The 12,926-nt window shown below is 52.1% G+C and overlaps 1 protein-coding gene across 1 annotated transcript; it reads right to left on the reverse strand.

The window, feature by feature from the left end:
* Window positions 1–2,802: 2,802 nt before the first annotated feature.
* Window positions 2,803–11,718, reverse strand: APLP1 (amyloid beta precursor like protein 1). Its single transcript, XM_059666762.1, has 16 exons — window positions 11,470–11,718; window positions 10,457–10,600; window positions 9,455–9,587; window positions 9,138–9,250; window positions 8,794–8,927; window positions 8,499–8,683; window positions 7,935–8,065; window positions 7,484–7,558; window positions 6,487–6,645; window positions 6,281–6,409; window positions 5,362–5,461; window positions 4,457–4,564; window positions 3,923–3,993; window positions 3,626–3,688; window positions 3,351–3,494; window positions 2,803–3,237 (listed from the first exon to the last, which is right to left on the reverse strand). The coding sequence occupies exons 1-16, from the start codon at window positions 11,614–11,616 to the stop codon at window positions 3,139–3,141; spliced, it is 1,935 nt and encodes a 644-aa protein (XP_059522745.1). The 5' UTR covers window positions 11,617–11,718; the 3' UTR covers window positions 2,803–3,138.
* Window positions 11,719–12,926: the final 1,208 nt, after the last annotated feature.

Below are 12,926 nucleotides of genomic sequence, written 5' to 3' on the forward strand. Positions count from 1 at the left end.
CTCAGACATGTTTGTGTATTCAGCAGGGAATCCTTTGTTGAATTACAGCTCTCCACCTTGAAACTTCAAGGGGAGAGACCTGGAGGTCCTCTCATGCCACCATGCTGCTGATGTCACTCCCCAGGAAGCCTTTCGACCCATCATAGCCTTCCACTGTTCAGAGCCTCTCATGGACAACAAACCAAGCACACATGTGCCAGTGTCTCCACCACAAAACTGGATGCTTAAAAAAACACCATTTATTCATGATTCCAAAATCTGGGCTGAGCTCAGTTGGGCAGTTCCATTATCTTGCTTTGGTCACTCATGTGGCTGCAGTCAGGTGGAAGCCTAATTGTGCTGGACAACTTCCCTTACATGTCTGATAGCTTAGCTGAGATGGCTGGAACCCCTGGTGGCTCCAAAAGGAAGTGTTCCAAGAGAACAAGCTCCTGCTTGCATCATGCATGCTGACATCCTATTGGTCGAAGTCAGTCACATGACCAACCCCAGAATTAGTAGGGAGGGAGGCACTACACAAGGCCATGAATATTGGGAGATGGGATCAGGGGCTGCCAGTGTAAGTTTCCTACATCAGCTCCCCTGTACCAGCATACAAGTGCTCTTCTGAGTACTCACATAGTGACAGTTAACCCATGAATTCCTAAGAATATGTTGTATTTCATTGATTCTAAGAACTTAATTGAAATTCATCTTACAATCAATCATGTGGCATAGTTCAATTTCTTGATTTTTTCCCCCTTTGTGGTACATGAAATAATGGTATTTGCTATCACCAATGGCACCTTAGATTCTGTTGACATATAACATGTATAGCGCAACATGTATAAACACACATGCCACTGACATGATAAAATGTCTCAAAGAAATCTTGCCTTATTAATAACAGAATTATCAGATCATTTTCAATGGGAAAACAAGGATGGCTTAGAGGCACAAGAACATAAAATTGTTTTTCCTGATGGAATTACAATAATAACAGCATTTTTAAATTAATTATTCTAAGAATTGCCATTAAAATTTAAACACAATTAAGAATCAGGCTCTGAGCATATTGAGCAAAATGGCCTTTTATTTCCTATTCTACCCAATTAGAACTCATTACTTGCTGTTTGCCTGTTGCTCACCCTTGGCTGTCAAATCACAAAGGCAGCTTTCCCCCCTATTTGTGGTGCTAGTTACAGATTTCTGCTAGCGTTGCTAAGGATAACAGATGTTATAACCAGTGTCAGAATGATATTGCAAATTGGGTTCTCTAATGAAGCTGTGGCATTGTATCCAACTTTCATCATGTAGGCATCTTCCTTTCAATACCTACCAGGTTTATATTTAACTAGAGGCCCAGTGCACGAAATTCATGCACAGTAGGGTACCTAGCAGCTGCCAGCCGGGGGTCTCCCTTCCCCCCTGGCCACTTGCAGCCACCAGCGGCCCCATCCCCTGGTCGAACTCCCGGTCAAGGGGACAATTTGCATATTAGGCTTTTATTATATAGGATATACAGGACTTGCATTTACATGTGTATATTATGAAGAGCCACTGTGAGCTCATAGGTCCTTTGGGATAATTAGAAATACTCCCTCCCTAAGCCGTCTGTCAAGAGTGTTATGCTGACATTAGAACATGGTACATTACTGCCACCTACTGGTAAGTTGTGGTTAAAATGCAACTCTACAATGTCCAGAAGGTGAATAGTATCAATTGGAATTTTGCAATGCACAACCTGAATACCATGTGGAACTGCCACAAACCATTAGACAGCAGGTTAGCAAAATGATCAAGAATATGGTGTTGGAGCCAGGTTGCCAGGGTTGAATTCCTAGCTCTGACCTGTTTTGGATGGTGACCTTAGAAAAGTGATATAACTTCTCCTTGCTTCTATTTCCTTATCTATAAATGAGGATTGTTATAGTACCTACTTCATGGGTACAAGTATGAGGTGTGCCAATATATATAAATTCCTTAGAGCAATGCCTGGCATGAGTACCATACCAGTGTTCGTTGCCATAACATTTTAAAATTTATTCAACAAATACTTGCAAATTAGCAGGCACTATTCTAATGTCTCCACATCTATTAACCCTTTTAAAAAATTATTTTATTATTTATCTGTTTTTCAACATCTTTGTTTTTTTAACCCTCAAACGAGGGTATTTTTCCATTGATTTTTACAGAGAGTGGAAGAGAGAGGGAAAGACAGAGAGAAATATCAATGTGAGAGAAACATCAGTTGGTTGCCTCCAGCACTCACCTTGGAGCCTGCAATCAAGGTACATGCCCTTGACTGGAATCGAACCCGGGACCCTTCAGTCCACAGGCTGACGCTCTATCCACTGAGCCAAACTGGCTAGGGCTATATTAACCCTTTTAATCCTCATAGCGACCCTCTTGTGACAGGTAATACATATGTAGAGGTATCACTACAACATGTCACAAAATAGGCACTTGCAGACACCACAAGTGACTGAAATTCCCACACCCAGGAGGATTCCTATTATCTACCCAAGGAAACATGAAGGCTTGGAAATGAGAAGAATGGTTTAAGATTCCTAGGCCCTCATCAGGCTCTAAGGTTGGAGGTTGTGTGTGTGTGATTGTGTATGAGAGAGAGTAGGAGGCAGGGGATACTTGTCAGAGCCCCGCCTCCAGAGGTCACCCTGGGACCCAGCCCATTCAGCACCCAGGAAAGCTCCAGGGTGGGCACAAAGAGCTTGGCCCAGATTTAAAGATCCCTGGGTAGGGATTCACAACAGTGTCCAGAGCTATGATTACTCACTGACTCCCCCACAGAGAGGCAGGATGGCCTGGTGGGGAAGAGAACTTTATTGGGATGCTAGTGGGCAATACGTGGGAGGGTGAATTCCAGGGACCAAGCTGGTGGTCACCGTAAAGAACAATAAATTAATTTACAAAATAAATTAAGGTGAGGAGGTTCTAAGCAGAGAGGCAGCTGGGAATAGCTGGGGATTTCTTAGGGATGGCATTAGTAATTGGAAAGGGGAAATAAGAATTTCCATCCCCCTCACAAGGGTATGAAATTAACTTTTTCAAAACCCTTTCTCCAGTCTGGGAGTTAGGTTCTGGGGCTCCAGGAAGAGGAAAGGTCTGGGTTCAGCCAAAGGGATGAAGGGGGCTGGTTCAGGGTCGTTCCTCCAGAAAGCGGTAAGTGGGGTTCTCATAGCCATGATGCTGCAGTTCCCGCAGCTGCTGCTCCTCCAGGGTCAGCATGGGGTCCACCTGCAGCAGGGCAGGAGAGGGAGAGTGGGGCATTGGGACCTGACCTGATCTCACAGCCCCTCCATGCCCAAGCTCTGGACCTTCTCCCCATACCACGTCTTCATGTCTCTCACCTCCACCACTCCATGGCTGATAGCCCCATAGGGCTTCTTCCTGCGCAAGAGCAGCATGGAGAGGACGATCAGGGAGCCCCCACCCGCTCCCATGATCAGCAAACCGGACACGGCCTCTCGAGACACTCCTGTCCCGGCTGGTGCCTGTAGGAAAGGAGATGGGGCAGGGCTCATCTTTGAGGCTCACCAGAGGCCAGTGTGGCTTTGGAAGTCACAGCCTAGCCACTGGCCTCTAACCTTTCCCCCCTAGGTACCCAAAATATCTCTCCTCTTACCAGCTCGTCTCTCTGAATCTCCGATGAGTGGGAAGGAAAACCCCTTGGAACAGACACATTCACCTGGGGGAGCAGGAGGTGTTAGGGACCCAGGCATATGGGCCCCAGCCTCCTCTTCCCCTAGTGCCAGAGAGGGCATCTCCCAGCCTTCTACTTCCCTAGAATCCGGAAGTCCGTGTCCTCAGTTACCTCTTACCTTAGTTAAGGAATCCAACCCCCTGGCTCCCTCCTCCTTCAGACCTTTGAGTCTAGGCCCCACCCCCAGGCCTCCCACAGGAGCCCATAGGGGTAACTTACCTTCCGTTCATACTGTTCCAGGGGGGACAGCTTCTCTTTTCCAAGGGGTGCAGCATCTTGTTCTGTGGACCCTACCCCCCAAGTTCTAGCTCATTCCTGAGAGTCCAGAGTAGTGCTGCCCGCCCCCCACCCTGAGGAGGGGTTCAGAGGGGTACCGGACTCCACCACAGGAGGTTTGGGGTTCCTAATATATGGACCCTTTTCCATTTTGGGCTCAGAGACTTAGTGGGATCTGATGGCTGTGGTCTACTCTGTGAGATACCTTTTGGAAGGGCCATGGGGATGTCTGTTGGCAGCCAGAGGAGGCAGGGGGAACAGTGAAGAGAGGGAGGGCTTCACTGAAGAAAGGATGGAGAAATACCCTCCCAGGGCCCAAGGCAGGAGGATCAAAGATTCTACAGAACCTGAGACATTCCTCCCCATTCTCTCCCACTCACTGTGGTAGCTGAGACACCCCCAGACTTGGGAGATTAGAAATTAGGTTGAGGGCCTGTCTCCCAAAGTCTGAAGTTATCTATAGTTGGGTTATCTCACCATCATTGGAATCCAGAGGCTGCAGCCCACCCTTGTCCTCACTGCTATTCCCGAGGACAGGGATTTCCAATTCACTGGGACTCAGGTGTTCAGAGTGGAGGAATTCCTCTGAGGGGGACACATAGAAAGGTGGTTGAGGTTGTGAGCATAGGAACATCACACACACACACACACACACACACACACACACACACACCATATGCAAAGTGATTGGGGGTTGCCATAAGTGTGACCTGGGAAAGAGGGGAGCTGGTAGGAGGCAACCCTGGCAGGGAGGATAGAGGCTGAAGGTGCAACGGGCTTAAAGAGCAGGAAAATTACGGTTAGATGTGGGACTGCAAAGGAAATCACAATAGATCTGGGGGCTGTGATAAGTCACACTGTCTGGTATTCCTGCTCTTGTGTAGGCTCTTCCCCTTGGATCAGGACTCGGGTTGTAACTTGCTTTAACCTGCAGAATGTGGGCCCATGTCTTAGAAGACCTGGCAGCTTCCACTTTCATGTTTGGGAGCCTGAACCACCATTAGGAAGTCCAGGCACCCTGTGTACAGACAACACGGAGGGTCTCTCTGGAGAAGAGAGGCTTTGAGCCTACATGGAGAGGTAGAGGCCCAGTTGTGCCAAAGTTCCAGCCCCTAGCTGATCTGCTAGCTGAATGTAGCTACACACTTGACTACTAACAAGAAGCACCCAGTAGAACCCAGACCAGACGGCAGAATCATGAACAAAGAAGATGGTTAATTTAAGTTCTGGTGTTTGTTACACAGGAATAGATAACTAAAGTGCGTGTGCGTGTGTGTGTGTGTGTGTGTGTGTGTGTGTGTGTGTGTGTGTGTGTGAAAGATTGAGGGTCAGGATCTGCCCTTAGAAATCTGGAACGGGAAGCAGGGGTCATATGTACTCACGGATTTGGGGCCGCAGCTCCTGAGCCAGATGGGGGTTCCGATCAAGCAGCCCCAGGCTCTGATTCATCCTTTCCTCAATTACTTGAAGGTGGGTCTGCACCTGTGGGGGAGTGATTATGAAGGATGAACTGAGAAATGTGGGCTAGAAATGGGGAAACTGAGGTAGGGTGAAGGAAGAGCAATACAATTCAAGGGAAAAGTAGTACATACAATATACAGAAGTAGCGTACAAGGGCCAGGAATGGGCCATAAGAAGAAGGAATTGAAGGAGGAGAAGCAGAATACAAAGAAAATGAAAAGATGTATAGAAGACAGGAAGTGAGAGGCTTGGGAAAAGAACTAAGGTGGAAGGGAAAAGAGTAGTTGCTAGGAAAAGTGGGGCACAGGAGACAATGGTAAGTATAGGAAACAAGGAATGTGGTATAGAAGATAGGAAATGGAGGATAGTGGGTTGGAGGGGCAGAAAGTAGGATCTGAGAAATAGAAAGTGAGGTTTGAGGGAGGTGCAGAAAAGGAAGTAGCATTGGAGTGTCATATGGAAATGATGTGGTTCAAGGGCAAGTCTTGGAGTTCAAGAGCAGGAAGAGAACATCCAAGAAACAGAAATTAGGACCTGAAGGCACAGAACAGGGGTTCCAGGGAAAACAAGTAGGGTTAGGGAGAAAGAAGAATAGAAGGACAAGAACAGGGTTCAAAGCACAGGAAGGGGATTCTGGGAAAGGAAGACGAAATCCAAGGGACAAGAAGGGTGTCAAAGATACAGGAGCCAAGGGACCGGAAAAGGTTCCAAGGCACAAAAGAGGGGTTCCAGGATAGAAGGTGGCCCAAGAGACAGAAAGAGGGCCTGAGGGACGAGAAGAAGCCTGAGGTATGGGTCTCAGGGACAGAGGGTATTAGAGAGTGAGAAGAATCTGAGCACCTGGAAGCTCATCTGCTGGGCCTTCTCAGGCTCCACGGCGGCCACATGCTGGTAGTGTCGCAGTGTGTGCCTCTGCTCCTTCTGCTCGGCACGCAGATAGCGCCGCAGGGCCAGCAGGACACGCTCTGGCTGTGGAAGGGATGAAGGCTGCCTAGGCCTGCCCCAGCCCTTTCCATCCTCTGCCCTCTGCCCCACAGCTCCCACACCTGAGGCGGATCTCCCTGCAGTGCTGCCAGGAAACCTTCCAAGGCAGCCCGGCGTTGGTCGTTGATTAGGGCGATGACTCGGGTGGCATGGGTCTCCACCAGGCGCTGTCGCTCACCAGACACCTGTTCCTCCAGGGTCTGCAGAATGGACTGAAAGTGCTATCAAAGGGGTGGACACAAGATCAGCAGAGGTAAATATGGGTGAAAGCCTAGGTCAGTGGCATTCTGGAAAGGCAGGGCTATAGGGCCAAGCAGGGTGGGTGCAGTGGATCTAGGTCTGGGCAGAGTCAACCTGGGGTTGGGACTAGATCACAGGACACTGACTGGAAAGGGTGGGGATATAGGGTAGGACTATGCCTACTGGGAGCCAAGCTGGAGGTGTAAACTGTACTGGGAATGAACAATCTAGGAACAGAGTTGGCCTATGTTAAGATCAAAGGGAGCAAGTATTTTAATAAAGGTAGAGCTCTAGGCCTGGGTAGGGCAAACTAAAGACAGACTATGCCTAAATGAGACTAAGGTGGGTAGGGAGCAAGAGTCAGGGAATGGAGCTAACCTGAGTGGGGACTATAGGAAGTAGGTCTGTACCAAGGTGAAGTTGAAAGAGGTGGGATGGAGAACATGAGGCTGGCCTACTGAGGAGGGATTGAGTAAAAATGAGATTAGAGGGGTAGGACCAAAGTCAGGGGGCATGGCCTAACAGGGACAGGAATGCATCAAAGAGGCTGAGAGGATCTGCTGGACCTGAGGGGTCAGCATGGGAGAGGACTCCAGAGCCAGTACTCAGAGATAAGAATCAGGTTAAAACATGGCAAAACATGGCAAATCAGAGAAGAACAATGTTAGGTCCCACATAGGCCAAGAGGGGCGGAGCTAAATGTAGGGGTGGGGCAAAGAGAGGCTGATATAAGTAGGAAGGGGTGGAACTGGATGAGGCTGGTGGGACAAGGCCTAAGCCAGGCTGAGACTGGATGTGCCCCACTGGAAGTTGTCCTACCTCATTCAGGGCCTGTCTGTCAGCTTTAGGCAGATTCTTGGACTGGTTGTCCGCCATGGCCCATTCACGCATCACCTGGGAGCAGGGGAACTTCAGGATTCTATAATCCACCCTGCTCCACCCAGTGAGTTCCCCAATCCTTCTTCAAGACTTGGAGGCTCCAGATAGATCCCTTAAGTCCCATTGGTTCTTGGGTTCCCAACAGAGAAGACTCAGAAGAAATTTAAGGCGGAAGAGTACCATCCACCAGAGTTTCCTTAGAATCTGTTGGCATCTCAATGGGATTCTATGGGTTAGGGATCCCTGGTCATTTTAGGGGTGGCATTGAGGACTGGGAATTGACAGGGGTGTGGGGAGCTTTTGGAAATAGTCCCAACTTGTCCTCAAGAAATTTCCTTATATTTATGGAGCTCTATGTTATGGGTGATCCTGGGACCCCCACTATCATTACCTCATTAATCTGGCGCATCCTTCGCTCCTCCAGGTCCATCTTGGCCCGTAGGAAACCCTCGTGCTCACTGATTTCTCCAGGCATGCCAAAGTACACATCCACACCATCTGTGGGCCTTGGGGTGGAAGTCACTGCAATGCCAGGAATCAGATGGTCAGCCTGAACCCCATCTCCAGATCACCTTTTCTATCCAGAGAACTACATTTCCTAGAGTGCACTGGAAACCACCATGTGTCCACTTTAGCCATAGCTTCTGCCTAGCATCATGGGAAGTGTAGTTCAGAACTAGGCAATAGTCCTGAACGTTCTTGCAAAGTTTAGGAATCCATTACACCATCCTCTAACCCAAAATAACCCTTAGATTTACCAATGGCTCCTTCACTTCCAGGTACCTCCAACCACCCTTTTCATTCTTCACAGGCCAGGCCTTCCACCTCTACTTTACCCAAAACTGCTCTCGTCCCTTCCATTCCTTCCGAGCAGACCCCTCTCCTATTGGTCCCTCCCAAAGATGTTCCTACATCAAGACTCCCCAAATCAGCCTCCCTTCAGAAATGGCCTCACCTTTGCTGATCCCTGCAGGAAGATGGGAGCTTGAAGGTGGGACTCTTTCCTCCTCTTCTTCCTCTTCAGCCTGTAGGGGCTCCACAAAGTAATCGTCTACTGGCTGTAGGAAGGATTCCTCCTCTTTCTCATCCTCATCCCCCTCTATTCTACTCCCCGGGGGCCAGGACCGGGTGGAGGAGTCGCTGAGGGAGCAGAAGACACAAGGCAATAAGAACCTGGGTCCAGGCCCCAGGCTTCCAACTCCTGCCTCAAGAAGCCTTGGGATGGGCAGGGAAGATTCCCTCTCACTCACCCAACTTCTGTCCTAGATGGGTCAGGGGTCACTGGAGGGGGGCAGCACACATACTCCACACCTCGGAACCGATCCATGCCACAGGGCAAAAGCATGCCCGAGCCATGCAGGATGAGGCCCTGGGAGCTGCAGGCCTGTAGGAAGAGTGGGTCCAGATACCAGGATTGTGGGGTAGGAGAGGGTAAACGAGGGGGGCCTGGATGCCTGAGTGTTGGAGGCTGATGGGGCTGGGAGCCTGAATTACTGGTTCTGTCCTGATGGGAAGAGGGGGCAGAGGCCCAGACTCTTGGGTTCTGCAGGAGGGGGTGTTCTGGGTGTGAGGATGAATGTGCCAGGGTCCTGACCTCCTGTGCTTCCTGATGCCTCCGGGTTGAACTCTCACACTGGTCCATGCGCTCCTGATGCAAAAACCGGCAGCCTTCGGGCACCAGCAGGGCCTCACTCACGAATTCACCCGCTGGGGAATGGGGGCACCAGAGTGAGATCCTCTCATAGCCACTAGCCTTACCCTCCTCAGAATCCAGGTTTATTATCCTCAGAGGCTTCTCTACCCACCTCAGGACTCAAGCATCTAGCTCTCTAATGTGACCCTTGAGACCAGGGCCCAGGATCTCCCTCTCAGACTCCCACCTCCATTTCCCTCCCCCAGCCTATGACTCACGCAGGCAGCGGAAAGGCACAACCTGGTGGTGAGGGTGGGTACAGCGGCCACCCTGGGCACCTCCGCACCAGCGCTCCATGGGGATGGCCTGCGCCGCCTGTTCCACACGTGCAATCTGCAGCTCCGGGTACATCTGTGGGCACCGGGTGGGGCAATCAACCCACTGTTAGAACCCAACCAGTCATGCTTCTCTTCTGGCCAGGTCCCTTTTCAAGACGCCAGTGTTCATAAGGCATTCTTCTCCTTAGGCCCTGCTTCTTCATAAAATTCGTCTTAGATATCTAAGTCCCGTAGGCCCATTGGCCACGCCCCTAGTAACTCCCTCTTACCCCTCCCTCTCTCTTCCCCGCACCCCGCTATCCTCAGGCCTCTCCCCTTTACCTGGCCAGTTCCTTTTCAAAGGTCTCTCCATATACCCACAAACTCAATTTTTCTACGCCCACCTCTCTTCTGGTCACCTGGCCGCCCTTCCCCAATCAGGTTAATCTCTCCGTAGATTCCACCAACCTTTAAGTCTCGCTCTTTCCCCGTTAGACTTCCCAGGGTCCCTTCTCTTTGTAATAGCCCTTCCTTTCATAGCCACGCCTCCTAGCTTTCCACTTTTTAATTTGGCTCCACCCCTTTTCCTATCTTCTAGGTCCCTACGGACTTTTTGTCAGACCAACCTCTCCTTTGGCCACGCCTCCCTATACACCTGCTCTTTAAGGAGCCCACCACTTCACTGGGTCACCTTCCTTAGCCGGACTTTGCACGGTTCTCCCCGTTCCTGACCTAGTTTCTCTCTTTTCTTTTTTGTTTTGTTTTGTGACCTTTTCTCAAAAACAGGTCCCGCCCTATGTAACTTCGCCTCTGGCCACGCCCCCTGGCTGCCTAGCCTTCTTAGATCCCTGGTCTCCTGGCCTTAGGAGTCTGGCTGGGAAACAAACAAACAACAAAACCCACACCAGCCTGGCTAGGCCGCGCCCCTCGCTGGCCGCCTTCGCCCCTCGGCGGCGCGCCCACCTGTCTGCAGTACTCCAGCGCGCGCTGCGGGTCCCGGAGACAGCGCCGCGAGAGCTGAGCGTCTGGTTTCCAGCGGCCCGTGCGCAGGTCCCGATGAAGGGCTGGGCGCCCGCATAGTCCAGCCACCTGAGCGGACCCCCGGGCCTGGGTGTGTGGGCGAAGGGGTCAGTGAGGGCCGGGGGACGTCGGCACGCTGGTCCCTGGGTCCTTTGCTTTCTAGGACTCAGATATTTAGACCCCAGAACCCCTTCACCAAGCACCGAGCACCCGCCTCGGTAGAGGTACCGTTTCCCGGGATACAGTTACTACTGGGCGGGGCGCCCCAGCTCTCCTGTTGCTATGGCGACGCGGGTCCCCCAGGATTCTCGCGCCTTGGAGGTGGCTGAGTCAAACTCACGCCCACCCCGGCGCAGCCGCACTAGAGACCGAAGGGGTTAAACCTGAATCGCTGGGGAGGAGGTCAGAACCCAGACGTTCTGGCCCCTCCTCCCTCCATCCCTAGCTCAGGCTCCCATTCTTGGGTGCAAAGATGAAGACAAGGCCTGGCTTCAGACCCTGCAGGCCTGGACACCAACCCTTGAGGGCTGGAGAGCTATCTCCTGGGTCAGGGAGCGGTGGCTGGAGGCCTAAACTGGGTTCTGGGAGGGCCCAGAGGATGAAAAGGGACCCCGATTCTTGGATCTAAGTGCCTTATTGCTTGGTGGGTCATATGTTCAGGTGGGCAGGGGCTGGGGCTGAGTCACTTAGGTCGAGAGGATCTGAGGGGCTGGATTTCTGGGACCAGGAGCTCTGGGAAAGTCAGTTCCTGTGCTGGGGGCGGGGGGTGGCTGGGACGACACAAGATGGGAGGCTGGGGCCTGGACTCCTGGGTTCGTGAATGCCTAGCGCCATTAGGGGACCCGGGGCGCGGGGCGGGGGTCCACCTGGCTGGAAAGACTGCACTTTCCGCCCTGGACACGTCCGCGTCGGGTCGAGGCCGGGTCCCGCCCCTGCCCCCACCCCCCAATCCTCACCTCCGCCGCGCCGGGGCTCCCACCGGCCAGGCTCCCGACGGCGAGCTGCGCGCGCAGAAGCAGCAGCAATAGTGGCAGCAACAGCGGCAGCGGCGGCGGGGCCCGGCGGCGGCCCAAACCGCGCATGGCGGGACTTATGTGCCCCATGTCTGGGCTCTCACGCCCTCACGTCCCCAGCTCTCCCGCCCAGCCCGGCCCGGCCCCAGCGGTGACAGGAGCTCCCAGCGCCACAGCCACCTCCTCCCGCCGCCCCTTGGCTGCGCCGGCGCCTCCAGCCCCGCCCCACGCCGGCCCCGCCTTCCTGGCCAGGACAATAGCATGCCCGCTCTGCGCAGGCAGGAGCAGCTCCCGAACGCCACGTGGGAGCCTGCGTCAAGCCCCCACTCCCTTAAGATTCCAGGTGTTCCACCCCATGCCAGGATCTAGCCGGAGGTCTGGGTCATGGGCTCTGGGTTCTGGATTTTGTGTCCTCTTCGGACTCAGACGCTCACAAATCAGCTTCCTTCTCTTCCAGGAATTATCAGCATCGAAGACAACACCCATCTCCTCACCCTGCTCCCAACCCCAACCAAATTTCTTCTCTTGAGTTGCCAGAATGTAGTCCTCCAAAATTTCCCCAATCAAGAACACAGCAGTTGCCACCGGGTCCTCTTCTCCCTCAGATCCAGGAGTCTGGGCCCCAGGAACCTTTCCTATCAGAACCAGAGACCATGCCCCCAGCCCTTTCCCCCTAAGACCCAAGAGTCCCAGGCCTTCTGCTCTGCTTCCCAAGGCTCTCAGCTGTCTGGAACTTTAATTCCTTGCTCAAGGATCCATGACACGAAGTTCCCAGGCCCCCTTTTAAAAGATGACACAAGTCAGGTACTCAGCACCTCAGGACAACCTTTGCTCTAAGGACCAGGGAATTTCTAATTCCCCACCTCTAGCCTCTCCCTCTCAGCCTCCCCTTCAGGGCTTACTGCTTTGTCTCTTGCAATGGCAGTGTAGAATCCTGTCTTCCCCAAGCCCAGTGGAGTAGCCCTGTCATGTGTGTGCATCTGTGCATGTATGTTTGTGTAGATGTACATTAAAAGAGCCCAAAGCATTAAGCGGGTAGCAAGGGGCTTAGGTGTGGCTCCTGGTTTTGCTCCTAGAGTCACTTCCGAGCCTAGGGTAGAGGAAGGGCCTTAATGCCAAGAGAATCCTGAAGACAAATTTTAATTTTTTAAATTAAACATATATCTTCTCATCCCCAGATTCCACCCCCACCCCCTCCAGTGACAATCTCAGCCTGTCCTCACTCCTTGGACCCAATTCTTCCAGGCCTTTAAGGAAGGTGGAAGGGACCAAGATGGTGGCTATCTTGGGTTCCCAAGGAGTGAACTGCCATCTTGGCTTCACTTCCATTGGCCAAGAAAAGTGTGCCTCACGGAGAGCCAGGACAGGGCCTGGTCAGGCCTCTATCTTTTTTTTTTCTT

The sequence above is a fragment of the Myotis daubentonii genome, chromosome 15, assembly GCF_963259705.1.
Source record: "Myotis daubentonii chromosome 15, mMyoDau2.1, whole genome shotgun sequence".
Classification (NCBI taxonomy): domain Eukaryota; kingdom Metazoa; phylum Chordata; class Mammalia; order Chiroptera; family Vespertilionidae; genus Myotis; species Myotis daubentonii.